Raw genomic sequence first — 27,939 nt, 5'->3', positions numbered from 1 at the left:
TGACCTAGGTCTTAGCCTCCCCGGTTTTCTTCCTGTGCCTCTGCTTGTCTCTTCTCAGCCCCCTTGCAGGCTCCGGCTCTACCTCTGTCAAAAAATGAAGTAAAAAAAATCATGAGGCAGGCTTGTGCGGAGCAGTAATGGTGACCCGTATAAGAGCAGCATCAGAGCAGAGTGGCAGGGGCAGCCTGATAGGGTCAGAAGACTAGCCACATGCAAGGGATGGAGCAAACAAGTTAATATATTGAGGATAATGTAGCTGTCTTTCTCACTGACAGGAGGGAGGTACCAATATGAAAAGGGGAGAGCTAGAATGAACCTTGTGGTATTGAACTTGTGGTATCAAATTGGAACTATCAGTGTTAACGCGTGGCATGGCCTGCAACATATAGAGATAGAAATAAATATAGATGTAAGGTCTGTCTACCGAGAGGGCCTGGGAGCAGCAACACCTCAGAGTAAGAAGCACACCTCGTACCTAGATCTTTGCTTCTAAATACCATTCTCTAGTAAAGAGGACACTGGAGAAGTGGCTGATTCCAGGGAAAGTACAAAGTAAGTCTACAACATTTTGTTTTGAAGGAAGTGCTCAAAGAATGATGGGGAGATGTCAAAAGAACACAGAAGCTAGTTTGAAGGAGCTCTCACTGGCCAATATGGACAATTGAAGCATCAAAATAATGATAACAATAGATTATAATCCATTGAATAAACTATGAATCCATGGTTCCACACAGATATAATTAAACAGAGAGGAGGGAAAGCTTTTATTTACAATAGAAAGCCAGTGAATAAATGTAGGAGGAAAAATGAAAATAAAAAATTTCCATTGGGCAAACATTAAAGTTATTCAGCCAAGGGACATCAGTGGGTGCTAAGCATAGTAGATGGAAGTGGGATAGGGATATGTACATAGTCTCCAAATACTGCCACACAAATACTTATTAATTACAAAGAAAAAAAGGAACTTTACAGTGGAGAAACCCAGCAGGCACCATCTTACTCAAATGTTCAAGGTTATCATCTATAATCTGACAAATAAAGGTCATGCACCACCCAGTAGAACATGATGATAAGGCAACATCACTAATGTTATATCCCAAAGATGTGTATCCCAAATCTAATCATGAGGAAGTGTGGACAAACCCAAGCTAAGGCACATTCTGCAAAATGACTGCCCTGTTTTCTGCAGGAAGGTCAAGGGCAGCAAACTCAAGGAAAGCCTTAGGAGCTGCTCCAAGTCAAAGGGGAGAGAGCCATGGCAGGTGGGTAGAACTCATGATCCCAAATGAGGTCACTTTGTTACAGAGAACATCACTGGGGCATATGGCACAAATGGTATGGGATGTCTGGGGGAAGGGCGTGTGGGGATTCTTGCTACTTTTCTGTAAGTTTAAAACTGCTTCAAAATAAAATCATTTTTTTAAAAAGCAGCAGCAATGTCTTCTCCTCTCTCTTTTCCCCCATCCACCATCTAGGTACAGAAGACCTGGCAGAGGATCTGAGGTCCCAGACCCAGTGATAGAGCCGCAAGAAGGAAGGAGCTCGGTCCCTCAACCAGAACTGCACAGGAGCCACAATCCCCCACTTCCTGGTCAGGTGCACGACTTTGGACTTTACATGAGCAATAAACAAACTTCTATTGTCTTAAGGCACTGAGATGGGGGAGAGGGGACCTTTTATTGCGTTATCCTAACTCATCCACTTAACAGCCTGCTGTGCCTCTCTACTTGAGATCCCACGGACACCCAAGGAAACATCTCGTCCCTAAACTTGTCAGCCACTCATCACTATCCTGGCTAGAGACCCAGCACCATTTGACCCTTCTCTCTCTCTGCATTGCCCCACATCCAGTCAGGTCCACCTCCCGTGTCATGCTTGATCTCTATGCCCACCAGGCCTGCTGTGGCCATCTTCCCCGTCACCAGGGCCATTGTCACTGGTTCCCCAGCCTCCATTCCAATCCCTTCTCCACTTAGCATGGCCAGACACACAAATGTAGTTTCACACTTCCTTGTCCCAGCTCCCACTGCCCTCAATCTGGACACCCTCCCTGTTTCCTGTTTCCGTCTGGTAAACACCTACTCTCCCCTCAGGGTTCAGCTGCATGAATCCTTGCCTGACCCTCCCTGCTCTGGGCCCCTGGACGTGGTCTTCCACCTGAACAGGACAGAGACGCCCTGCTCATTCCACTAACGGGGTGACACACCAGTCTCCCCGGAATAGCCTGAGCTCCTTGGTACCCACACATGCTGGAATAAATCCTCCCCTTCCCACTTGCAGCCAGGTCAGAACTCGGCTCTCCCTCCCCACCTCCATAAATTCACTACAGGATTTCTCTCAAGCTAACTTTGCCCTCTGGCCCCATTCCTAATCCACACAGAGGGGAACAACTGTCTCAGGGGTGTTCTGTGGTTGCCCAGAGCTGGTGCTCAGCAAACAGATGTTAGAAACAAAGTACTCCCAGCAATTCTCTCTGCTTAGATTAGCCCCCTCTCCCCCAGTCATTCCCCAATGGCATTCAACCTGTCAGTGATTTAACAATCATTTCTTGACAGCCTGCACAGGCAGGGCCCTGGGCACACAGTGCGTGTTCCTGACTCCCAGGGTTGGTCTTAGTTCCTAGGGCCTGCCTTGGCCTCATTCACCTTTGAACTCCCCAACCCCCATCCATTCCAGGACCTGGCACAGGCCTGGGTCCATCCAGGCAGCCTGTAAACAGCTGCTGCCAGGCCAAGGCCACCACCGTCTGGGATCTGCAAGCCCCGCCCAGTGCTAACTGGCACCACGGCCAGCTACCAGGACTAGTCTGGCGCAAGAGTGTCCCGTGAGATCAAACGCCCGAGAAAGCAGGATGGAAAGGTATATTTCTGTGCCTGGTGCTTTCCTATTCCCCATTCAACTCTCAAAACAAAGAAGGAAAAGAAAGAAGCTGATATATAGAAGTAGGTCCTGTCCCTCGTAGGTCCTGTTTATTCCCAAACCCCAACTAGACACATTCTACCCCTCCCCCACCACGTTCCCACCCCCGACCCCTGAGAGCCACTTTGCGGGCCGGAAAATTAAGGCACTGTGTCAGCGTGCCCCTGTAGGTCAGGGCACCCGACACACGAAGAGCCGGGAGTCCTGGCTTTCGGGGACGCCACCGCTGGTCCAGCGGAACAGGAAGATGCTCTTTCCCTTCCGCCTCTGGTCTTCAGAGCAGGGCCTCTCTGCTGAGGTTTTCTGAGGAAGCCCCAGTGCTGTCAGCCCCATTCTGACCGAGAGCAGAGAGGAGTCCAGGCCCCAAGGAAGCCGCCGCTGCAGGCGCCCAGTGACCCTCAGGAGACAGGGAACCGTGGCTGGGCCTGCCTTCCAGTAACATCTGTCTGTCAGGACCAGGTCTGTCTGTTGTACGGTTGTACTGCGCTCCCCAGAAGGGGAAAGAACAGAGCTGAGCCTAGTGTCGGGGGAAGAGAGAGGTGGCGGCTCGAGAAAGCACCCCAAAACGGGCTGCCAGGTAAGAGATCCGTGGGGGCTGAAGAGAAGTTTGGTCCAGACTCCAGAGTTGAGCAAGGTGGGTGGTGATGGGGATGCAGCCTGGCTGGGGTGTGCCGTGTCAGGGTCCTCAGGCCACCAGCCTCAGCGCTCCCCACGGCATCAGATGGTTGCTCTTCTCTCTAGAGGGGTGCCACAGCTTCAGAGCTTGCTCCGCGGGGCCTCTGCCAGGGGTCGCTGCAGCCGCCACACCACCCTCACTGGCTCAGGGGCACGGTCCAGCTGGCGGAGGCCGCCCAGGTCGCCTGCCTGGCTGTACCGCTGCAGGGCCGGCTGGAGCACCGTGATGGGAATGCTGAAGTTCAGGTGGGGGTAGGTGGCCCCCGTGTTATTGTCCCGGGTGTTGCTGGCGATGATGCCTGTTCAGGAGCCAGAGAGGAAAAGAGGGTGTGAGCCAGGGGACAGGGGAGGGAGGCTCACCTCCAGCCTGGAGGCCCTAGACCTGCCTGAAGCCCCCTCGTAGTGACAGGCACCAGGCTTCATTCATGGACACGGGCTCCTCGTGCCTCAGTCCTCCTTCCTGGCTCTACTTTCTCCCCAACACTATCAGTATCTAATACCCCATGTTTCACTTGTTTTGTTATCCCTCTCTCCAACTTCTGTTATCTTTCAGCTCCATGAGGGCAGGACTGCTGTGTTCTGTCCATGCAGTCTCCCCAGTACCTGGAACAGTGCCTGGCAAAGGACGACCTCAACAAATACTAGCTGAGTGACTGAATAAATGAATCAGACCCACACAGAACTTTTGTTTGGCCTGCTCAGTGCATGTGTATGAATTTTTTGAAGACAATTTTAGACTTAACAGAAGTCTTGCCAAAATAGTACAGGATTCCTGTATACCCTTCACCCAGCTTTTCCTTATGTCACCATACAGCATTCATCAAAACCAAGAAATTAACCTTGGCGAAATGCTATTAACTAAAGTACAGAACTCACTTGGATGTACCAGTATTTGCACTAATGCTTTTTCTGATCCAGGATCCCACATGGCATTTAGTCGTCATGTCTCCTAGGTCTCCTCCCATCTAGGTCATTTCCACGGTCTCTCCTTATCTTTCATGGCCTTGACACTTTGAAGAGTACAGGTCAGTTATTCTGTAGAATGTCCCTCAATTTGGGTTTACCTGATGTTTTCTCATGATAAGATTGAGGTTAAACATCACTGAGAAGAAAACCATAGAAGCAATGTGTCCTTTTCAGTGCACGCTATCAGGAGATGTGTGCTGACTATAAGCACTGCTTGCGATGTTAACCTTCATTACTTGGGTGGTATCTGCCGGGTTTCTCCGCTGTAGACTTACTATCACCCCCTTGGTAAGTACGAAATATTTTAGGATTACGCGGTTGTCTTGTTTCTACTTAAACTTTTGCCTACTGATTCTGGCATTCATCGATGGATCCTGTCGGCAGCAGTTCCTGCCGGGGTGTCCTAATAGTGATTTTCTATTTCCCTCATTTCTTCTACATTCATCAATGGGAATTCTTCTGAAAACCAAAACCGCTACCATTTGTTTTGCTGCTGAAGCTGTCCCAGCGGGAGCTCCTTCATGTCAGCTCCTGGTTCTTTCAACACCTGACGTGCCCATCATTTTGCTGCTGCTGTTATTGCTACCCCTCCCTCCTTTCCAGCACCACAAGGCAGCCCTAGAGAATGACTCTTAGAAACCAAGATCTGAACTCTCGCTGTGTTCATTACACATGGATGTCACTGCTTCTAGCCCCTCTCAGCAGACTGAGCTAGGAGTCACATATATCTACACACACACACACTAAGTCATGCATACAAACATCTATATTTATTTCTGTGTCCACTTATCGGTATATACCTTTTAAAAGGTCAACCAGTATATGGGAGAAAAATGGAATGCAGACTAGGACAAATGTACCTAACTCTATTTCAAATGAATCACATAACTATACTGAAGGGGAAGGGGAAGGAGCTAATCTAAGAAACTTTGGAAAAGAGCATTTTGACTGGACACTTTAAGGCTAAAGATAAAAAGAACTGTACGTGCTCAAACACTGTTCTCTAGCTGGTAAATTCGTTTCTCACGGGGGTGTGGTTAGGAATTCTGAAAAAAAAAAAAAAAAGGTTCACAGCTTCTTGTGAAAAATTGGAAAGTCAGCCAGCGTTAGGCCCACATATCTTTGTAACGAGGCAACAATGTACTAGAGCTGAGTGGTGTTCACCCCAGTTCCCCCTTGCCCTCCACTCACTGCTGTCTTCACTCACTCACTCACTCACTCACTCACTCATTCATTCACTTTAACAGCCCAGCCTCTGTAGGCTTTCGAGTTTGTGACCCTTGGACTAATCCAACTCCTGAGTCTCACAGATCAAATGACATTAAGTGACTTACCCAAGGTTGTGCAGTGGCTCAGTGGCAGAGAAGCGACCAGGACTCAGATCTCTTCCCTCCAAGCTCAGCTTCTGTCCCTCTCCACCCTCAGAAGCACAAGAGCCTGAAAACCTTGGCTAACTACCTCTGCGCATAAGGCCCACCATCTTTCCAGACAGAGGGTGGCTCCCAGGGCTGGAAACCAAGCACTCGCAGGATGGGACTGAGGCTCTGGCAAGGGGAAGGCTGGGAGAGGACCAAGGAGCTGGTTACCCAGGAGGTCCCCGGAGCAGGTGGAGAAGAGAGGTCCCCCACTGGAGCCACCATGCACAGCACACGTGGTCTGAAGCATCACTGGTGTGTCATCCACCTGCACCACAGCTGACAGGATGCCTGAGGTCACCGAGGGCCCGCAGGCCTGGCCAAAGACACCGAAGCCCACCACACTGACAGCCTCGCCTGCCAGGGAGGGAAGAAGGGTTAAGCTGGGGAGCCTCCTCTGTCTGGCAGGACTCACACATTCCCCAACCCCCTCCCTGGCCACTCCAAATTTCCAAACCCTCTCTGCCCTTTGAGTTTCTGCTCAGATACTCTTGCCTCCATGAGAACTTTCCCCAGGCCCCCCACAGGAACAGGCCGGGACCTCCACTGAGCTCCCAGCACTGTATCTGCTCAACCACTTCTCTTCAGCATCAGGCTGTTCTCCAGCCCTCATTCCCCTGCTGGACTGGGTAGTCACTTTTTAGAATTCCCAGCACCTAGCCAGGGGCTCAATAAATGTTTGTGAAATTAACACCCACCTCCTGAGACTAAGAAGTCTCAAAGCGGGCACCACCTTCCTTCACCAAGTGCTTTACAGACAATATCTCACCCATTCCTCACAAGGCCCAGGAGTAGGGAGCATTATCCCCATTTTACAGATGTGGAAACTGAGGCAGAGTTCACTAAGTTGCCTAAGGACACGGGGCTAATAAGTGGCAGAAGATGCGAAAGCAGAGAGCTTGTAATCCTTGTTATTATGTTATAGCATACGACATCCACAAAGCGAGACCTCTGGTACTTCTGTGGCAGCATCACAAAGCCTTTTACTCAAATCATGCCATTGGAGCCTCAAAAGTACACATCTCTCAGACCAGCCTGCAGTGTTATAAGGAGACCCCAAGGCTCAACACACTACACTGCTGTGGGGCCTCAGGAAAAAGGCGTGCCTTACCCTTCGCTGGGAATTCCACATGCCCCCCAGGACGTTAGGCATGCTGGGCGTGAGCAGGGAGGCCTCCAAGAGCAACTCCGGCCAAAGCACTGTAACCAGGATGTAACAAGGTGCCAGCCTGACTCATTACTCCAGCAGGGGTGGGGAAGGGAGCTGACCTGTGGGACTGGCCCCTGATCTGCAGGGTTAGAGCGCCCAACACTGACTTTCCTTCCTAAGGTTCACCCCAGACCAGAGAACCCCTCTGTCCTTTACCTTCATGGAAATGCTCAGCGGGCACAGGTACAGGGACACCATCTAGATCCTCCTCCAGGCTCACCACTGCTATATCATAGGGAGATGTCTCCTGGGTGGCAAATACCACATGTCCCCAGATTACGGCGCTCCTGGGAACAAGGAAAACAAAATGACAGGCTAGCTTTCCAAACGCTCAGCACGGGGAGGAAGCAAAATAATGAGAGTGACAGTAAAAGTCATGAACTTGGGACTCAAAAGATTTGGTGTCAGCCCTGAAACATACCAGCATGCAACTCTGGGCACATCCACAGTGGAACTTCCAAACATGCTCTACCAACTGCAGGGTACTGCTGTGTAAAGCTTCCGGTGCCTCACCGTCATCACAAACACCTGACACCTAGGGGGCACTGTGGGCCAGGCCTGGTGTTAATGTTCCATTGACATCATTTCATTTAGTCCTCACAGCTGCCCTATGAACTAGGCACTGGTATTATCTCCATTTTGGATGGTGCATTTGAGGCCCAGAGAGGTTGAGTAATTTCTCAAGGTCACACAGTTAGTGGCAGGAGCCAAGGCAAACATTCTCAGCATTTTCCTTTACTGCCTCATTTGATACCAACAATCCTGTCAGGTGGGGGGGCAGACATGATACGATTTCATCCCTCTGGGTCCCTGTTTACATAAATGCCAGCACTTCTATAACTCTTACTACGTGGCAGGCTGTTCCAAGACTTTACATGTCATGGGAAAGCAGCTTAGACAGATTCAGCAAATTGCCCAAGATTACACAGGGGCTTCCTACTACACACTCTGCAGGGGTAGCTTCCAGCAGACCTGCTGCGTTCCCTAGAACCAAGAGTATGTGGGGGTAGGTGGAGGGGTGAGGAATTGGGGACCACACACAGAGGAAAATTCTCATCATCAGTCTTCCCTATAAAGTCATGGCTGTCCGGGTGGCTGCCAAAGGGGACTCTATGGCAAAGCCGGGCTGGATTAACCTCAGGAGTTCAATAGAGGCATTTGGAAAGGTCTGGGCTGAGAGGCTGAGCCAGGGACAGAACAACAGGCATTAACACCAAGGAGCATTAACACCAAGGCGCAAACACCAAGTGTTTGCTTTGGCCTAAGTCAAGCACCTGGGACTACAGAAGATACGGAACATGTATTAGAAAACCAAGCCAGGAAGCCAAGGCTGCTGTCTCCACTGTCACAGCAAGTCAAAGTAAAGGAGGGTAAGAGTGCTCACCCTGCAGAGAGGGAACAAATGACTGTCTGAAGTCCCAACCTGGCTGCCAAGAGCACTCAATGATTGTTCAAAATATACTTGCCTGGCCCCCACTCCCACATTCTAATTAGGTGGAACCACGTATCTGTTCATTTTGATCCAGAAGGGAAGTTCTGGTTAAGATCTAAGAGATAAATCAAGTAAGAGTAACAGGCTCCTCTCCTAACCCAGGAGGGTAGCATCCTGGGCCCCTGGGGCTTCACTACGGCATTCAGGGGAAAGAGGGCAGGGTTAGGAAGACTCTGTTCAAGGGCCTCTGGTGTGTGGGTGCAAGGATGAGACAGAGAAGTTGCCCAGAAGGAATTCAGACTGGGAGGGGGAGCTCAAAGATGCCTAGCCAGGGATGCTGGACCACCCCACAGTTCCCCAGAGTTGCTTGTCATCTTGCCCAAGCCCCATTCACCCCTTGCCAGGAGGTCCAGAACCCCCTACTCTGGGGTTCTGGGTGCCAAGGATGAGGGGAGGGTCCCAGGTCTCTAACCACACTGCATCACCAAGCATTGAGCCTGAGACCAGAAGGCCTCCATAATCCTCAGGATTATGACCTGAGACCTGGGATCCAGATATGACAGCTGGTGAGGGAGTGGAGTGGGGGCAACCTTGTGGGCCTTACTTGGGGGTGGTGGAGCGCACCAGGACCTTGGCCGCCTCCCGAGGGGCCACATGCCGACAGGTCACCACGAGGCGGGGTGCCACGGCCACTCCGGAGCCCCAAACGGAACCGCACTCCACCAGCACGGCCGCAGCTGCCCAGGGGGGTCCGGGGTCTCGGAGGGGCAGGCCCCACGGGGAGCCCATCTCATGTGGTAGGAAGGCGGCCAGGGCGGCGGCGCCGGGGTGCAGGCGGCAGAGGGCCGCTCGGGCGGCGCAGAGGAGAGGGGCGGCGGCGCAGAGCAGCGTGAGGCCCACCCACTCGCGGGCCTTCCAGCAGAGGGGCGCCGCCACCAGCGCCACCAGCGCTCCCGCAGGTCGCGCCTCGAACACGCCGCCACCCTCGGTGCCTGGCAGGCAGCGCGCGTCGGTGAGCAGCAGAGGGCCGGCCGAGTTGCTGAGGACGCCGCAGCTGAGCGTGTTGAGAAAGATGTCGGGGCAGAAGGCCCCGAACGGGGAGCCGCAGGCCACCAGCGGCTCACCCTTGGGCACAGCCCCGAGAGGCGCCACGGCCAATACCGGCCCGCGCTCCTCCGCCTCCGCCTCCTTCTCCGGGTCCGGCCGCACGCGCAGCAGAGCGAACCAGCCCAGCGCTCTCAGCTGGTCTTCCTCCTCCTCCTCCGACACCTCGTCGTCCGGTGCGGCGCTCGCGAAGCTCCACTGCTTGGCCGCCTCGCCGCCGAAGAGGCGCGCGAAGTGGCCCCGGAAGGCCGGGCAGCTCAACAGCAGCAGCAGCTCGGCGGGGCGGGGGGGCTGCAGCGGCCGTCCGCGGAACCGGGCGGGCGGGCCGGGCTCCAGGCCGGCGCACTGGGGCGTGCATAGCCCCGGGCGGCCCCTCTCCGCGCGGCCTGCCGGACTCGCGGCCGTTGGGCCCCACTGCACGTGCAGGCGCAGGTCGTCGCCGCAACTGTCGCCGGGCAGGAAGACGGCGCCGGCCGCGGTCAGCGCCCCGCTGCCGGCCCTCAGGAAGGGGGTGAAGATGCCCCCGTGGCACAGCACCAGGCCCAGGCGGCGGCTCAGGATCACCCCGCTGCAGCTCCACGAGCCCGCCTCGGGCTGCCCAGCCCGGGTGGCGCTCACCACGCAGCCCGCCTGCTCGGCCGCCCTCATGGCTGGCCCCCACTGCCGCCCCATGGCCTCGGGGACGGCACACCAGGGGCTTCCCGGGGAACAAGCGAGCGAGCAAGGACCGCGGCCGGCACCAGCTGACCCCACGTAGCGCCACCCAAAGCTGGCAGCGAGAAGCGCAGGCACTATCCCAGGTCTTCCTCTTCCGGCCGGATTGGCTAAGCCCCAACTGGCCCGGCCCGATTGGCTGGGCTAGGGGCCGAGCCCTGATTGGCTGCCGAGGCTGACCCCGCCTTTCCGCGCCCTAGATGGTTCAGGTCACCTGTGCGACGTTGAGGGCGAAGCGGGACTGGAGGAAGAGATACGGGAGGGTGACAGGAATATGGCTTTACTGGGAGATAGGGGCGTTCTGGTCCCTCGGAGCCTAGTCTCGTCTCTGTTCGCTGAGCTTCAGGAAAGGGAACAGAAATGCGCCCTGAGGTGGCTAGACTTGCCCAGGCCTTGCCAGGACCTGTCAGTATCTGCCCAGGTGTAGGAGACATCCGACCTCTGATCCCTGGGATAAGACGGGCAAAGAAGCCGTTCAGGGGATTTCCCTGGTGTCGCAGAGGTTAAGAATCTACCTGCCAATGCAGGGGACACGGGTGCGAGCCCTGGTCCGGGAAGATCCCACCTGCCGCGGAGCAACTATGCCTGTGCGCCATAACTACTGAGCCTGCGCTCTGGAGCCTGCGAGCCACAACTACTCAGCCCACGTGCCACAACTACTGAGCCCGCTCGCCTAGAGCCCGTGCTCCGCAACAAGAGAAGCCACCGCAATGAGAAGCCCGCGCACCGCAACGAAGGGTAGCCCCTGCTCGCAGCAACTCAAGAAAGCCCGCGTGCAGCAACAAAGACCCAACACAGCCAATAATTAATTAATTAATAATTATAAAAAAGCTGTTCAGTATTTTGAAACTTTGTAAGTAAACCGTACAGTAATCCACTAGGGGGGATAATGGAGCTCGTAAGATTACACCTCTGGTCTTCTGATGCCAAAGCCACACCCTACATAACTCATGGAAACTGGATTTGCTCCAAAAATTGCATTTTAAAACTATGATAAACAGTAGCTGAAGTCAAAGTTTTAAATTACACAACCCTATAGTTTGCATTATGCACATTTCATATAATGATTTATAACCATCAGCCAGGATTTATCTAGATCAGGGGTCACTTTTTCTGTAGAAGGCCAGAGTGTAAATAAATAGCTGAGGTTTTGTGGGCCATACCTTCTTTGTCCTAAATACTCAGCTCTGCTGTTGTAGCATGCAAAAGCTAAAGAAATGGGGTGGCTGTGTTCCAATAAAATTTTACTTATGGGCCCTGAAATTTGAATTTTATATAATTGTGGCATGTCACAAAATTTCATTCTTTTTTTTTTATTTTTCTCACAGGCCATACAGAAACAGGCAGCAGGCCAGATCTGGACCATGAGCTGTAGTTTGCCATCCCTGCTCTACCCTGACATAAAACATCCTTACTTTTCCAGTGAAGTCACCCTGAGGACAGAGGAACATGAACAAGTATGTTTTGGGGGGCTGCAGGATATCCCTGAAGCAGTCACCACAAGCTAGACATTTTATGAAGGTCTATCACAATGTCAACTAAAGTAATTTTAATAAGATTATTTTAATACGTATTTATGTCAGCATTAATGAAAATATTCAATTACTACTTAAATTACATAGCCTTTCTGCCTCAAAATTTTGAATAAACTAACACTGCTTGGTGTATCCCAAGCACAACACAAGGTAATGCTCAGTGCTCCCAGTGACACAAACCTGTTTGAGAAAGGAGAATGATGATCCATTATAGCATGAGGCAGGACTGAAATCAGCAGTCTTCCTATAGCAGGTACTGTCTTCTTTTGGTTCTGACATAGAAGATGGCTTGATCGCAGTAAAACCTATTAACTATCCAACTTCCTAGCAATTGCTTCTCTCTCTCTGGAGTCCAGTGATTCTCCCTTAATGACGCCCAAGCCTCCAGCATGAACTGTTTGCATGTTTTTGTTTACGGCACATCACAGTGGAGTCCCAAGTCACAGTCAACAGCCAAGGTGAGACCCCCCTAGTGCTGGGCTCATTGACTCAGCCTTTAATTTTCATGTACTGCTCTGACTCAAATGACACAAACCCATATAAGCGTAAAACCCATGGCATCATTCCACTGTGTTAGTTTCAATCTCGATGCCTCCAGTAATTTAATACTCAGTCAAAAAGAACCTGGTGCATTTTGCTTCCCATTCTGTTTTATTCCAGTACTTTAGTTTTAGAACCTCATTTGGGTTTTTTAAAAGCAAAGCTTCCTACAAGCCTAGTAAATGCACAAGCACAGGTTTCATTACTTCTATTTTGTCAAATGTAGCATTCAACCGGATTCTCTCCAATTTTGTATCAAATGATGAAACACAGCTAAACTGGACCCAGTCCTTGCTAGCATGTTAACAGATTTTGTTCAAAAGTCTGCCATGTCCTTCCTGTTGCATAAATGATCACCAGTCCTGGGACCACTGCATGTTCTAAGGCTCTCAAACGGTACTAAATTTATTACTTCCAGTGGAATGTGTAAATTGGCCTGGCCTTTCCACCCATACTCCATGCCCCCCCCGTAGCAAAGTCTGTCTCTCATACCCGTTGTAAATATTTCTTCCCGTAAGTATGGAAGAACTTTTGCCACACCCCCCACAACAAATGTCATGCTATGTTCATACTCAGAACAAACCAATGCCAAAAAAAGGAGCAAGATACCAAATTTGTTTTAACTTTTTATTAAAACGCTTAGGATACAGATTGACTTTCTTTTGTAAATGACTGTTCTACTTTTCCTGAAATAGGACATATATGCACTCTGATAAAACAGAATGAAAAGTCTCAATTCATGGGAGTTCCAGTACAAAGCTCTGACCCTAACTGTCGAGCCAAGTTCCTCACAGCGGCTTCTTTCCTCTATATTATTTCTGTGGGACAAGAAATAGACTGCTGCCACTTGATTTTTCAATCCCGACTCTTTCTCCAGTGGCCAAAATAAACCACCTTCACAAAGAGCTGCCCTGTGTAGAATCCAGTTTTCTAGCTTGCTAAAAAGTGATTAGGGACAAATATAAAAAAAAAAAACCAAAAACCAGAAAACTAACACTGAAGCAATCATACCTCTCGTATCTCTGGAGAGAGAAGTATGGGTTACCTTTAGCCAAAGAAAATTAGAAGTATGCAAGTTAACTACCTAGTTCATTCACTGTTAGCTAGATTTGTTCACTTAAGGCTTTAACCCCTTTCCAAACCAGCTATGCTTGCTAATAAATGAAAGGCATGCTCTTCCCAGCTTTATACTTCACTGAGCCTCTGCATTTGGTACCTAGCAGTGAAAAAGCATGCTTTCCCAACAGGTGAGTACTGAAGAATGGGAAACATTCTTCAGTACTCACCTGGGAAATCCAACTAAAGAACGATACTCTCTCACCCCAGGAATACATTATCCACACCTTCCCCGCCCTCATATTAGAAGCAACAATCCACTGAATTTAGTTCAGGCCTCTGCAAATACACCTCAGAATTACAATTTTCAGTTTTGAGGAAAATACCTCTTATCTTTCATTAAAGGAAAAATGAATGAAGATATCCTCCCACATGGAGACCATCTCCTATCCCTTCATCCTTTATTACAAGGGTAAAATATTGGTTAAGATCATGATAATCCAATTTCACACGTGGCATTAGGAAAATGGAATGCTATAAAAATAATCCTCATCACACTACTGGGGATGCTGAGGCTTTTATACCAGGTGCTTACTGACAAGTGATGCTGGCCCAAAAGAACAGCTCAACACAAAGTTCTTGGCTTAGAGTTTCCCCAGATTATTTCTGGACTGGAGAAAGGCAATTTCCTAAGACCCCCCCACCCCACCCCAAAAAATCTGGAAAAGCTACAGATGTTAACCTTTAACATCAAAAATAAGTTGATAACCAATTTAAAAAAATAGAGCTCATGAAGAGTCCAATAAAGAAACCAAATTCTGCAAGTGGAAATTTTAAAGCCCAATGAATGAATCTTTCCTAGATTCAAACAAATGCTACAATACCAGATTTTTAAGTTCTCAACTCACAGAATTAAGAGCCCTTAAGCTGTTAACTTCATCCTGTGTGACTCTCCTATTCAGAAAAATTTCCCCTAGAATCTGCAAAAATGGCTGAGACACACCTGCAGTGTGTGACAACAAGGGATGTGTTCTCAAGTCTTTCATGAGGCAAAAGTCACTTTTATGACTGAAAATGAAAAAGGTGCTACAGAGGGAAATGAAATTTCACAACTACATAAAAGTAAAGACTGGCTAAAATTTGTAACTTTATGAGTAAAAATAATAACAACCCACTCTACAATTAACTCCTCCGCAGTGAACAATCTGCTATGCATGCTGGGATGAGGAATGACGGTAGCCTGAGACTGTGGGAACTGGCCTTAACTGCACGGCCGGGGTTCTGCCCTTTCCTAGTGCTCTGTGTACAAGGTGGTGCCACCTACTACAAGGCAGTTAGTGAGAGGGGAGCCTCTCTCACCAGCCTGCTGTTCATTTGACTGAGCCCTGGCCTCCAACGTGTATCTGTGCATAATTTTATGAAGTATCTAAATGCCATTCACTAGTTAAAAAAAAAAAAAAGCAAACTCTGGACCAAGTAAATTGTGAACTCAAAAAGTTATTAGGAGGGTCACCAATTACACTAATAACACTTTCTTTAAAAAATAGAATCACTTTCTTTTGAAATCAACCACAGTGGTGAGACGTGTTTTTCTTTCCAGGTGCTCCATGATGGCACACAGCTCTACCTGGCAAATCCTGCCACTTCCAAGTCCCGGGGTGCTGACCTGCACCAGCACGTGGGGCAGCGTTACCTCCCAACAGTGTGGAGAAGAGCACATGTCACCACTGGGCGATGAGAGAGCTGACAGAGACTCTTGGCTTCTCAACGCCAGACATGGTTGGAGAGCTTTCCTTGTTCTATTAGAAAAGTTCATGAGGAAGCTGTGAATAGGATCAGTCCAGAGAAGTAAAACTCTTTTATTTTCACTGTCCAAACATCAGTCAATATACTGGGAGAGCCAACGGAAGCCCTCGCCATAGCCTTGCCTCTTGAGCACACTGCACATGAACACTTCCATAGGGCGGGCATTCAGCTCCTTCAGGGTCACATTCCCCTAGGGGAGGCAAAATCAAGAAAGGTCCATTAGTGTCTCCAGGTGGAAAAGCTTGAAAGGGTGACAACAAAAATCACTTTCTCTTTCCCTCAAAAGCAAATCTGAGTAGGGATTAATTACAGAAATGTGGTCAAGGCCATTGGGGTTTGTGCTTTCAGGACAGATAAGCAGCCCAGTCCTATTACCAGGTTCTCCCTCTCATTGTGAAGAGCCTTTGCTTTGAACACACCAACATGCATCTGGAAAGCTATGGCAGCAAACCAAGAAAAAGGCCACTGGGACCCACAGAACCAGCAGGCTCTTTCATGGACAAAAGAAATCCAGGACTCCTTAGACATAAGGACATCCTCATTAACACAAGCATTCAGAAATATACACTAATGACAGGTTACATTAAGAAAATTAAAAATTCATGTGCCTGTAAGAGGGAAAACTTAATTAATTAAAGGAAGCATTTCTAGAAAGAACTAGATAACCAAGAAGAAGCAAGACTAAGGAGCCATGCAAAAAAGTCAGGAAGTTAAAGATCCCAGAAAAGGACATTTAAAAAAATAAAATATGCCAAAACCCCAAGCCCAAAAGACCAGGATTCCTGTAATTATGGCTGTTCTAGATTTTTCTCTCCCAAGCATACTTTTCTGCAACAGGGTTCTCCTTCCTACTGGAAACAGCATAACCTACTGACCTGGAAGACTTGGGTTCTATTCCTGATTCCATCACTGACTTGCTGTGTAGACCTGATCCAATAACTCTCAGAGTTTCCTCATCTTCAAAATAGAGGTAACAGTCCTACCTCTTTCAGCAAGGAGCACTGAGGATAACCCAGTGCTCTGATTTCAATGCTTGGAAAGTGATATAAATGATCACTCTTCATAATCTGAAATTTCCAGTGGAAAAAAATTTCTGGCTAAGGAGGGCTTTCAAAATTGATTTCTCAGAACTGGATTTGAAAGACAGTCAGAAAATTCTTAAAATGACAAGTTTGCTTTTTCTACCATTTCCTTCATCCTTATATACCCGAGGAAACTCTCATTAGAAAACAGTTAAAAAAAGAACATGCTCCTGCCTTGAGAGAGTCTAAAATCACCTCTAGTTAAACAAATACTAAGCCCAGTTACTTTTGAAAGACAAGTAAAATCTAGATAGCACAACATGAATGTTTCACAAGCTGTGAATTTCCTTTATAATATGTCCCCTGAAGATTCTTCTCTTGCCTTTCCTGTGGTCTGTCCATAAAGCCCAAATATCTCACGCAGTTTTTCTTCACTGATTGCATCTGTTCTGTCAATTTTGTTACCCAAGATAAGGATTGGCACGTTGGATATTGTTTCATCAGTCATTAAAGCCTAAAGACAAGATAAAAAATGGGTTGAGTGAGGAATCTATAAAAGCCCACCAAATAATGAAAACAACTTTGACTTTCACTTGTCTATAAGGTATCAAATGTAAAGTGAAAATCTGACCATATTTATACCTGAGTGATTAACTAAAAGTTAATCTTGACATTATAGCCCCTAAAAATTACCTTGACATTAGTTAGAAATCCCCTAACAGCTTCAAAACAATTATAATGTAAAGCTGTGTCTATTTGCAAGGCAGCAAAACTGCCCAACCTTAACTCTGAGCTAAATCACTCAGCCACAAGCCATCCTCAGCTCTCCCCTGAGCACTGTCCTAGAAGAACAAAGCTCTGGCTACAGAGCCTCAAAGATGACTACCAGAGTCCCCAGATATACACTAGATGTCCCATGTGCACAAAGCACTATCTCTGACACTGAGAGGAAGACAAAAGGAAAGGTAAGGGGCTTCCCTGGTGGCACAGTGGTTGAGAATTTGCCTGCCAATGCAGGGGACACGGGTTCGAGCCCTGGTCTGGGAAGATCCCACATGCCACGGAGCAACTGGGTCTGTGAGCCACAACTACTGAGCCTGCGCATCTGGAGCCTGTACTCCGCAACGAGAGAGGCTGCGATAGTGAGAGGCCCGCGCACTGCGATGAAGAGTGGCCCCTGCTTGCCGCAACTAGAGAAAGCCCTCGCACAGAAACGAAGACCCAACACAGCCATAAATAAATAAATAAAATTTAAAAAAAAAGGAAAGGTAAGACATATCCCTGGCTCAAGAAATCCTCACTCTATATTCATCTGTCAGCAAAGCAAGGCAAGTGGATGATTAAGTGTTGCAATGAATAGGAAGAGAATATAAATATTAAAAGACGTTCAGGAAAATAAAATGGCAATGTGGGCTTGAGGAAAGTCTTAGTGAAGATGTGGAAACTAAACTGGACTCTGAAGGAGGGGCAGCGTGTGGACAGGCAGAATCCAAAGAAGGAAGAATATAAGCAATGGCTTTACAGCAGGAAAAGAATTCAGGAAGCCACATGGAGTATCACCTGGCTGGATTAAAGCATTTATGGTGACATGTGTTGACAGAGTAAATGGGTTGGGAAGGGATGACAAGCATTAGTGCCAGTCTGAGAAGTCAGCTACAATAGATCCCAAAGACCCCCAATCCAGAAATTATTAGATAGAATCTACACTTTTAGTACAATGAATTTGCAAATAGTATCTACCTGTGGTGCTCAGGTAAGGGATGATGATCTAACCTAAGCTAGCAGCATGTAATGAATAGTGCAGCAGGCATTCTGGAGAAAAAAGTGAAGAGACTGATATCTAAATGATAAGACAGATAACACAGGAGTCGAAGCTGGCAGAGATTTCAAGCCTGGGAATCTATTTCACTGACAGGAAAAGCTAGGAAAGAAGAGCAGAGTTGAAGAGAAACCTACTTTGAACATCTCAAGTTCCAGGAAATGTTATACAAAATCAGAGTAAGAATGTCATTCATTCATTAAATACTAACAAAGTGCGTATTATGTGCCCGAGGCTTTACTAGGTACAGGGGTTTCACAAAGAAATAAGACAAGGTCCCTACCATCTAAGTTCACAGTCTGATGGGAGAGTCCTAAAAGAAAATCAGCAAAGACAACAGACACTGATAAGATGGAGAGTTTAACAGTCTGAGAGGTCAGAGAAGGCTTCCCAGAAGCAGTCATACCTGAACTCTGAAATCTCTTAAAAGGGCATTTAGAAATTTACCAGCAAAATGGGGTAAGGGTCAGGTGAGAAAACCAGGCAGAGACAGTTACTTCTGCATACGCAAGGGAAAACAAGTTGTTATCTAAGTTTGGAATGTAGATCAAGGTAGGCAATAGAGAGAAAAGCTGAAGAAATAAACGAGGAAAGATCATGAAAGATCTTATGTGCTAAGCAAAAGATCTGTGGATTTTATCACCAAAGTGGTAAGAGACCTATTCAAGAATATTAAGTAGGGCAAAGACAAGTCTGAGTAAGTTCCTTCCAGCATTAGTATATGGCAGGGTGGTGGTGGAATCTACAGTAATTCACTGCATGTCCACGTAGATGAGGGAAAATGAACAGTTCCATTCTGGGAGAACAGAAATGGTAGGTAGAGTTTCTAATAAGTAGCATTATGTATGAGGCTGCAGCACAAGAGAGGTTTAAACAAGAGAAATCCATCTGGGAGTCACTGGCATGTGGGTTGCAGATGAAGGAATGGAAGAAGCCTGGACCAGCCTGGGAAAGCACCAAGATTTAAGGGCTAAGCAGGGGAATGGGTGCTTGTGAAAGAGTCTGAGAAGTATCAGCCAGAGAGAAAGCACCAAAACCAAGAATGTAAAGGGGAATTTAGAGAGAGAATGACCAGTGCCAAGGGGTCAAGTAAGGGAAGGACTGCCCTGTAGGCGATTCTCCATGAGACTAGAGCTTCAGATTCAACAAACATACTTAAACCTGAGAGGTTCAAATTGCCAGGAACAAAAATGCAGAGAGAGAGTTGTAAATCAAAGAGAAAGACTAAGGCACAGGGTAACACAGTAGGCATTACAAAGGCAACATTACAGAAATTATCAAGCCAAGAAAATGCAATGTTGAGAAAGGAAGAAACTTGAGGTGAGTCCTAGTTAGTATCAAACACTGCACGTGACTGAAACTGAAGACAGAACAGACTATTAAGGTCTGACAAGTCACTCAGTGCAAGAGTGGGCAGGCACAACCTGAGAACACAGATTCAAAAACGCAAAGAACACTAATATCTCCTTTAAGGTTTCACTATGCCAACACTTCATAAACAGTGAACATATGTGCTATGTGAAAGGGAAAGACGTTAATTATGCTGGGAAAACAGGCATTAACTGAGGAGTGTCCTGAGCAAACTGCACAAAGAGTCACCCTATGATAGATATAAGCAAAGTTAATTTACTCATGTTCAAGCCAAGTTTCCTCAGAACATCGAAAAGCAATGTCTTAGATTTTAAAACACTTTCTTCCTGCAACTAGGACTTTTACCAAATGTTAACTGGAATGATTAAGTATTAGCACTACTGAGCTGTATTTCTTAAACAGAGGCCAAGAAAGGAAAAAATATAAACATACATTAAGCTCAACTTTGGATTCCATGAGTCGAGGATGATCTGCACAGTCCACCAGAAAGACAATCCCATTAATTGCGGGGAGATAATTTTTCCAAACTCGACGGGCTAAAAGACAAAGTTTGCAGTTACATCAATTTAAAAACATATGTACTGAAAATGAATAACCTAATGGTCTATAAAGTAGACAAATCCTGGCCAGGTTTCAATAGCATTAGACTCTGTATAGATTCTCCAAACCCTAGCCAATATTAAGTCAGAACAGAGGATATAAACTGATGGTCCATGAACTGAATCTGATTTTTTAAAATCTGAAAATCAAGGTTTTCTGCCTGACTTTCTGAAAAAGTGCAACATCTGGATATCCCATGCCTATCTATCCACATGCCGGATGGATAATAATCAGCTGGAACTCAGTGGTGGCTACCCCTTTAGATGAGGTCTCAGTTCTTCAGTCTGAAAAAGTTACCACCACTCCCTACTTACTCCCAATTTCACTCACTTAAATGACCTACCTCACCCCTGGAGCCATTTTAGTTTGCAACCTCTGAGTTAAAATATCAGGATGCAAATTACTTTTCAATATAACTTTCGTCCCAAGTAACCAATGTGTTCCTAAGTAACCAATGTGTAAGCGTACTGACACATTCATCCACGCAGCCCATAGGGAGACTAGGCTTGACAGGTGGTTGAAGTTCCCAGGCCAATTACCTCAGTTTCCTTATTTAACCCAGTGTGCCCTATAAATTTTATTTTTTTGTTTATGACATGAAATGATAATGGTCTGGGAAGTAATGCTTTAATTGTATTATAATTTCTAAGCCATTCGTTTCTGGTCCTTTCAATGGGATGATTAAGGAAGCATCTCTCGGTGTCTAAAATCATCAAACATTTAACAATGGTTACCTCTGAAGAGTGGGACTGGGAAGGGGAGGTTGGGGAATTTCACTTTTACCTCCCATATTTGAATACTGATTGTATACTGAATTTGTGACATTGATCCTGGACTACTTGCATAAGTTAAAATTTTTAAGTTATACCAAAAAAAAAAGGAAACCTCCAAATGTATAGCATTTTAGTAATTTGTGTAAAATGGTGGCTAGGTTATCATGAAAAAGTGTTTCTGTTAAGTAAATTTTCCTTAAACAAAACAGAACTATGTACAGATTTTTCTTGACTAACAATGGGGTTATGTCCCGATAAATCGATCGTAAATTGAAAATCTCATAAGTCGAAAATGCATTTAATACACCTACCAAACAGAGCTTAGCCCAGCCTACCTTAAAAGTGCTCAGAACACTTACATCAGCCTACAGTTGGGCAAAATCATCTAACACAAAACCTATTTTATAATGTGTTGAATCTCTCATGTAATTTATTGAACACTGTACTGAAAGTGGAAAAGAGAATGGTTGCATTGGTGCAGAATGGTTGTAAGTATATCAGTTGTTTACCCTCAGGATCACATGGCTGACTGGGAACTGCCCAGCATGATGAGAGACTATGTATGGTACAATACCATACGTGGCTAGCCTGGAAAAAGATCAAAATTCAAAATCTGAAGTACAGTTTCTACTGAATACGTATCACTTTTGCATCACGATAAAGTCAAAAAATCTTAAGTCGAACCATCATTAAGTTGGGGACCATCTGTACAAAAACGCATTTCCCTTCTCTATCAAAACCTGAAAGCTAAATTTATCACACCAAATAATACACAATTCCCAGTTCAGGTGTCTAAAAACACCTACTCCTTCTGCATTCTCCAGATGGTCTCAGTTCAGCTTATAACTGTGTTATCTCTGAATTTAAATTTGTAAGCAGTTACAAATACTTTTGAAAGAAGCAGAAAAGAGACCATACACCCATCCCTACCCAAATGGAAATAATACAAGCTCATTAAAGAAAAAAAGGAAACAAGATAATCTATAATCCTCCATCAATACACAGCCACTGCTAATGTTTCTGTGTACTTTCTTTCAATCTTTCTTCTGTATAGGTATTTTATGTGATGGTGCTCATACTACATAAATGATTTTGTAGGATATAAATAATAAATGAATAAAATAAATGTAATTATACGTTAATGAAATCACTGACTATAAAATTATTTGGATCTCTTCTCAGCCTTCTAGCTAAAATTATCTGACTTTACATTTACAATTACCAATATTCTACTTTTTTTAAACTACACTTTAAAAAAAACTGTATTAGATTCAACCTAATAACATAATGCTCCAAAAGGAGACATCTCAACTCAATTTAATAACAAATGAGTAAACCTGACAGAATCTCAATAGGTTCTTTCTTCTACCGTCCCAGAATATTTATTCCCACATCTTAAATGTTTTACTCCTAAGCCTAGAGTCTTGCCAAATGTAAAGTGGGCATTGATCGGATAAAGATGCCCCATTCTGCATATCTCCAAAACACCTGACAAGAACTGGGAACCAAATGGAGAGCAAGAAGGCAGAAGAAAATGTTCCACCAACGGCCCAAAATGGGGAGAGTATACAAAAAATCAATTCAGATCACGGTGGTCACAAATAGTCACTGTATTATTTTTGCAACTTTTGACAAATTTAAAATTACTTACAAATAACTTAATTTCCTACATACTTTAACTCCATTGAATAACAGATACAAGAAAGACATGATTAAATTCAATATGTGATACTGTAATGGATCTTGCATAAGAGGAAAAATGCTATAAAGGAGATTATTAGAACAAATGACAAAAAAAGGGAATATACACTATAGAGTAGACAAATAAAGCTTCCTGGGTCTGATAATTATTATGATTATATAAGGGAATATTCCTGTTATTAGGAAACATGCATTAAAGTATTTAAGGAGTAAAAGAACATGATGAACTCACAAAAGGGTCAAGAAAAATAAATATTAACATGTTTTACACAGAGAGGGAGACTAATAAATTTGGGCAAAAGTTATAAAGGAGGGGAGTTCTCTGTATTATTTATGCAACTTTTGGCAAGTTTGAAATTACTTAAAAATAAGTGAATAAAACAACTTCATTAAGTAAGATCTCAAGCAATTTAAAAGGTATATATGACACACTGCTTTAAAAAAGGGGAACAAAATGAACCAGAAGTCAACCACCCTTCCACTGAACCATCTCTTACCTTGTTCATGCCCACCAAGATCAAAAGTTGTAAAAGTCATTCCAGCAATTGTCAGCTCTTCTGATGCTGAAAAATAAAGGAAGAAAATAAACTTCTCCATCCAACAAGGCCCAACTACCAGTATTCTAATCCAATACAAATGCAAAACCTAATGAAGCTTTCACTATGTAAAGAAAAGGATACAACGGTGAAAACACTCTTAAATAATTCTAAAAAGCCAACAAGTCTCTTTTCCTCCAAGGTGTTTGCTGCTCCTTAGAAGTAGATATGGGAGATGTGTCCCATTGCAGGACTAGTGAGAACAGATAGTGACAAAGTTCCAGAGGTTTAGATTTATGGGTATTTGACCTGAGTGTATACTATAAGGAATTTTTTTCAAGTAAGCTGTCTTTTGGGGCTTCAGTTAATAACAGAACTGAATCAACTTGGGATTCATCCTACAGCCCTGACACTGACCCTCAAATATCAAAAGGTCACCGGGTATTTTCAAACCTACTCGGATGTAATGTTGGAACATGTTGGCCCAATCTGTCATCTTTGAGCATGTGTAGAAGAGTGGTTTTGCCTGCATTGTCTAAACCCAAGAATACAAGTTTTCCAGATTTCTTGTAGAGTCCTAAAAAAGAAAAAACCAAAAGTTAACATAATTTTCTCTCTACACACCAAAGCCTACTTGTATCAACATTTAAATGGTTACAGGAAATACACATAGTTTGAAACCTATGATATATTTCAAGGAAATGGCTTTACCTAGGAACTGGAGCACACTGCTGAAGCCATTGTAGAGCCACTCAAAGATGAAAGACATTATTAATGCTTACTACCTGTATAAAATAGGAAAGCAGCAAACATTAGCTTTCTGAATGCTAGTATATTTCGGAGAAGTTAACTCTCATTCACTGGCCCTGATGCATGTTTACAGTCCCATGTTTTGGGGCATAAGAAAACAAAGGATTGTGCACTCTGGAGGGAAGTCTCTGGGGTCCTCAGATCTGCACAAACTTCTGGTTTTCTACGTTTCCAATCTATGATACTCAGAAGACTAGGAGTTAAAGATACTTTCCTCCTTTGCTGTGTGATTCACTCCTCCAGGCAGCTGCTCATTCGCATTCCCTAGATACACCACTGCTGTCTACCAGTTAGCAAAACTTCTAGGAAATCAGCCCCATCAATAATCTGGATCAAAATGTCACAATGATGCACTAAGTAGAAAATAAGAATAAAGGCATATTAACCTGAATGAAAAGCATATTAACCCATCCTTGCAAACAACTCTAAAAAACAAGGTCACCAAAATCCTACTGGCTGGCACAATTTGCACTGCTCCATTTACCAATGCTATCTCTTCTTAATATTTGTTTAACCCCTCTTATAATATGTATCTCAACTTAAAAAAAGATGATATCACTATAATGGAGAGCCATGAAGAGATAAGAGAATCCGATCATAATGTGAATAATCAACACCTACCTAACCCATTTTACAAATATGGACTTCCTTAAAATAACAATACTCATTCAGGGCATACAGGTAGGTTCCTAGCCAAGTACATACCTCAATACTGATATTAACACCACTTTTTCTACTGTTTCCCATAAGCCTAGACAAAACAGAAGATGACCCGAAGCTCCTAAAAGGTCTACATACACTGGGGAATAAGCAAGAGGACCTCTGAATGTTAAGAGGGTAGGATCTAGAGCTAATGGTGGGTGTTAAGGTTTCTCAGAGTCAGCATGTCCTGATCACACTGAACTTCTGCCTCAGTATCTCAGATTTGGTGCAGAAAAAAGGATGATCCCCCATTTTCACTCCTCTTCATCAGCAAGAACACCTGAACACAAGGTGGCCAACTGTTATCAAACAAATTTGCTGAAGTTTTGTTTTTAAAAAAAAGTAAACAGGGCTTCCCTGGTGGCGCAGTGGTTGAGAGTCCGCCTGCCGACGCAGGGCACGCGGGTTCGTGCCCCGGTCCGGGAGGATCCCACATGCCGCGAAGCAGCTGGGCCCGTGAGCCATGGCCACTGAGCCTGCGCGTCTGGAGCCTGTGCTCCGCAACAGGAGAGGCCACAACAGTGAGAGGCCCGTGTACCACACACACACACCAAAAAAAAAAAAAGTAAACAGAAGTTTACTGTAAAAGGGTTAGCCACAAAAACCCACCTATATTCTTCATTCAAAGAATGCTAGATGAAGAAGAAATTGAAAAATGGAGACAGTGTGTGTTAATTTTCTTTTTCATCCAATTACTGCGTTTTTTTAAAATCAGGCCTGTGGCCTCACATGTAAACTTTAGGGACTGCTTTAGTGCTTATCTTCTATGGCTCTTACCATAGAAGGGCCAAATGAAGCTTGGGAGTTTGGGTGGGATGGAGACTGAAGGAAAAAGCTTTTATAGAAAGATCCTAGAATTTCCCCAGTGGTCCAGTGGTTAAGACTCCGTACTTCCACTGCAGGGGCACGGGTTCAATCTCTGTTCAGGGAAATTCTGCATGCTGCGCTGTGCAGCCAAAACCAAAAAAGGATACTAAATAAGGTTTTTTCCCCTCTTCAGTAACATCAAAATATATTTTGGCAGAAAAACCAAATTTAGTATGTTAAATAATAGTTTTGTCCGGAAACCTTGTCTCTACTTTAAGAAGTCCAATGACTTAAATATACTTACAAAGTTCCTGTGCTTAAGTTTCCACTGCAGGTTAAGTAAAAGAACAATGTGCCTCTCCTCTGCAATCCCACCACACCAGTCATCCTTCTCTATTTTCTCCGGCTACTACTTGGAGAAGCAGGGCTCACCTTTAGAGAGCACCTCTCATTAAGGTCACTCCCAATGATTACGACTTTAAAACCCAACACTTATATATTCATTTATATTACACTGGTTTGCAGTCATTACTTTCTAGATAGTTTGTAAAGTTTTACTACATCATTTTAGAAGTATTCCCAACTAGATAAATTCTCCCAAGGTGACAAGGGGAACAGCCCATTTTAGGGAATTTTTCACGGTTAACTGAACTACTTTGACTTTCCAATTTATTCTCCCTTGACATCCTTGCTTTAAAAGTCCCATAATTCTTCCCTCCAAAATGATCTACGGAAAGTACTTGAAGAAACTCTTCAGGTGATGTTAAAAAATAATAAAACCCCTTACTGGACCCAAAGAGTTGCACTGTATTGTTACCCAAAGTTAAGGAAATGTCTCTGATGGCTCCTCCATCCTTGAGATCTTAGGCTTTGTACCCCCTCGTGAGTAATTTTTCAGTTTATACAGTGCCTGCACATATATCTCATTTCAGCCTCACACCAACCCTATGAGGTAGGAATCCTTAGCCTCATTTAACAAGATGAGGATGCTGATGGTCCTAGATTAGCTAGCTTAACCAAGACTGCTCAGCTGAAAAAGTAACAATGCCAGGACTTAAACCCTCCTCTTTTAATGCCAAAGCCAAAGCTCTTCCTGTTAATATCACATAAAATTCCAATGCAAATCACAAAAATGCTTTAAAAAAACATAAAGCTTCCTTAAACCACCAACTACACAGATAATAACCTGCTGTTTTCTTCCTTACAACTCATCACAACTTCTGAACGATATATTAATAACTAGCATTTTATTCCTTTTCTATCCTTGATCCACTTTACCACCTTATGGCACCTTATGGCAAATTAGACTACAATCTAAGGGCTCTAACTACCAACAAAAGCACTGCCAACGTACCTAAAACTAACATTTGCAAATTTCAGGACTAACTGATTCAAATAAATAAAAAGGAGGAGCACTAGACTGACAATTAACCAATAAAAAATCTATGCATCACTTCTTATACATACTCATTACTTCTTATTCATGCTCAGAGCATGCTTATTCATGCTTGGCTGCAGAGTAAACTCTGCTTGGCTGCAGAGTAAACGTCAAAACTCTGTAAAGCCCCCTGTCAAAACCTAAGCAGATGCACCGCGGTAAAGGAGAAAAGACGAGAACAAGGGAGAATACTAACAGAGATTTTTTTCCATGCACTGAAGAGAGAGGGGAAAAAGGGGGAAGTGGAAGAAGAAAACACGGGGTTCGACCCAGGACAGCAGCAGATGATAACACACAGCTGAAGTGGGGGTGGGGAGAGCCCTGGACTAGGAGCCAGGAGATCTGGTTCGAACGCTCACACTTGCTATCTGCGGGGCCTTGGGCAATTCACTGTGCCTCAACGAGCCTTAGTCCCCGAATCTGTAAAATAAAAATAAAATAAAAAAAAAAAAGGATAATCATCAAGGACTTCAATCCACCCCACCGAGGGCTGAAGCTCATCCGAGACAGGGGATATGAAGCCGATTCGTAAACCAGAGCGCACCGTACCGACAGGAAAACTGTTATCCTGCCCAGCAGCTGCAAAACCCCCGAGCGGAATGCTGATGGACCCGATACCCGAGAGGCCGGCAGGGGACCGAGCAGACCCGGCCAAGCCGGCCCGTCCCCGCCCAGAACGAGTCCCGCGGCCCCACAGAACCGCCTGCGTGTCACTTCCCCCCCCAAAATCCCGCCTGCGCCGGCCTCCGCCCCGACCCTCTCCGCCGGCCACCCCAGCCCCTCCGGCCCCGGCTCCCTCCTTCGCCGCGGTCCCCGACTCACGGCCTAAGGGGCTCCTCCGGCGGCGGCGGGCGGCTTGGACCCTCCCTCAGAGCACAGAGCCCAGAAGCACCGCAGACCGCCACCTACTCGCCGGATATACGTAACACCTCCTCCCCCGGGACTTCCGGGCGCGTGCTCGCCCCCGCCCCTTCGCAGCGTCACGTCG

General features: G+C 45.8%; 2 protein-coding genes and 1 long non-coding RNA gene across 10 annotated transcripts; 1 reads left to right on the top strand and 2 right to left on the bottom strand.

Moving 5' to 3' along the window:
- Positions 1-737: 737 nt before the first annotated feature.
- Positions 738-10,528, bottom strand: TYSND1 (trypsin like peroxisomal matrix peptidase 1). Of its 3 annotated transcripts, none has more exons than XM_019936153.3 (4): positions 9,222-10,528; positions 7,342-7,472; positions 6,147-6,332; positions 738-3,893 (listed from the first exon to the last, which is right to left on the bottom strand). In XM_019936153.3, exons 1-4 carry the CDS (start codon positions 10,391-10,393, stop codon positions 3,676-3,678), a joined length of 1,707 nt encoding a protein of 568 aa, XP_019791712.1. In that variant the 5' UTR covers positions 10,394-10,528; the 3' UTR covers positions 738-3,675. The 3 variants fall into 3 exon arrangements, 2 of the variants coding, with proteins under 2 accessions (XP_019791712.1, XP_019791713.1); XR_002176552.3 differs by having other exon boundaries at positions 3,766-3,893; positions 5,895-6,332; XM_019936154.3 differs by lacking the exon at positions 6,147-6,332.
- Positions 10,529-10,647: 119 nt separating this feature from the next.
- On the top strand, positions 10,648-15,031 carry LOC117308546 (uncharacterized). Its single transcript, XR_004522622.2, has 2 exons — positions 10,648-11,288; positions 11,764-15,031. It is a non-coding gene; the product is annotated as an uncharacterized lncRNA (long non-coding RNA).
- A 374-nt stretch (positions 15,032-15,405) lies between these two features.
- SAR1A (secretion associated Ras related GTPase 1A) lies at positions 15,406-27,898 on the bottom strand. 6 transcript variants are annotated; one of them, XM_073793718.1, is made up of 9 exons: positions 27,774-27,894; positions 27,311-27,371; positions 24,215-24,357; positions 23,906-23,975; positions 23,652-23,771; positions 23,156-23,221; positions 20,017-20,120; positions 16,777-16,908; positions 15,406-15,562 (listed from the first exon to the last, which is right to left on the bottom strand). In XM_073793718.1, the coding sequence occupies exons 4-9, from the start codon at positions 23,961-23,963 to the stop codon at positions 15,446-15,448; spliced, it is 597 nt and encodes a 198-aa protein (XP_073649819.1). In that variant the 5' UTR covers positions 23,964-23,975; positions 24,215-24,357; positions 27,311-27,371; positions 27,774-27,894; the 3' UTR covers positions 15,406-15,445. The 6 variants fall into 6 exon arrangements, with proteins under 6 accessions (XP_073649819.1, XP_019791711.1, XP_073649822.1 ...); XM_019936152.3 differs by lacking the exon at positions 24,215-24,357 and having other exon boundaries at positions 23,906-23,979; XM_073793721.1 differs by lacking the exon at positions 27,311-27,371 and having other exon boundaries at positions 27,774-27,892.
- Between the last annotated feature and the right edge of the window lie 41 nt (positions 27,899-27,939).

This window comes from Tursiops truncatus, chromosome 16 (assembly GCF_011762595.2).
Source record: "Tursiops truncatus isolate mTurTru1 chromosome 16, mTurTru1.mat.Y, whole genome shotgun sequence".
In the NCBI taxonomy this organism is placed as follows: domain Eukaryota; kingdom Metazoa; phylum Chordata; class Mammalia; order Artiodactyla; family Delphinidae; genus Tursiops; species Tursiops truncatus.
Note: the sequence above shows the minus strand (reverse complement) of the source record. Positions and strands in the feature narration are given on the sequence as shown.

Coding starts and splice junctions, on each gene's coding strand:
- SAR1A (XM_004324947.4), bottom strand. CDS start 23,963: ATGTCTTTCATCTTTGAGTGGCTCTACAATGGCTTCAGCAGTGTGCTC. Junction 23,772..23,905: donor CAGTGTGCTCCAGTTCCTAG/GTAAAGCCATTT, acceptor TTTCTTTTTTAG/GACTCTACAAGAAATCTGGA. Junction 20,121..23,155: donor TCTTGGTGGGCATGAACAAG/GTAAGAGATGGT, acceptor TTTGTCTTTTAG/CCCGTCGAGTTTGGAAAAAT.
- TYSND1 (XM_019936153.3), bottom strand. CDS start 10,393: ATGGGGCGGCAGTGGGGGCCAGCCATGAGGGCGGCCGAGCAGGCGGGC. Junction 7,473..9,221: donor GTGCGCTCCACCACCCCCAA/GTAAGGCCCACA, acceptor CCTTGTTCCCAG/GAGCGCCGTAATCTGGGGAC. Junction 6,333..7,341: donor CGCTGAGCATTTCCATGAAG/GTAAAGGACAGA, acceptor CCTCCCTGGCAG/GCGAGGCTGTCAGTGTGGTG.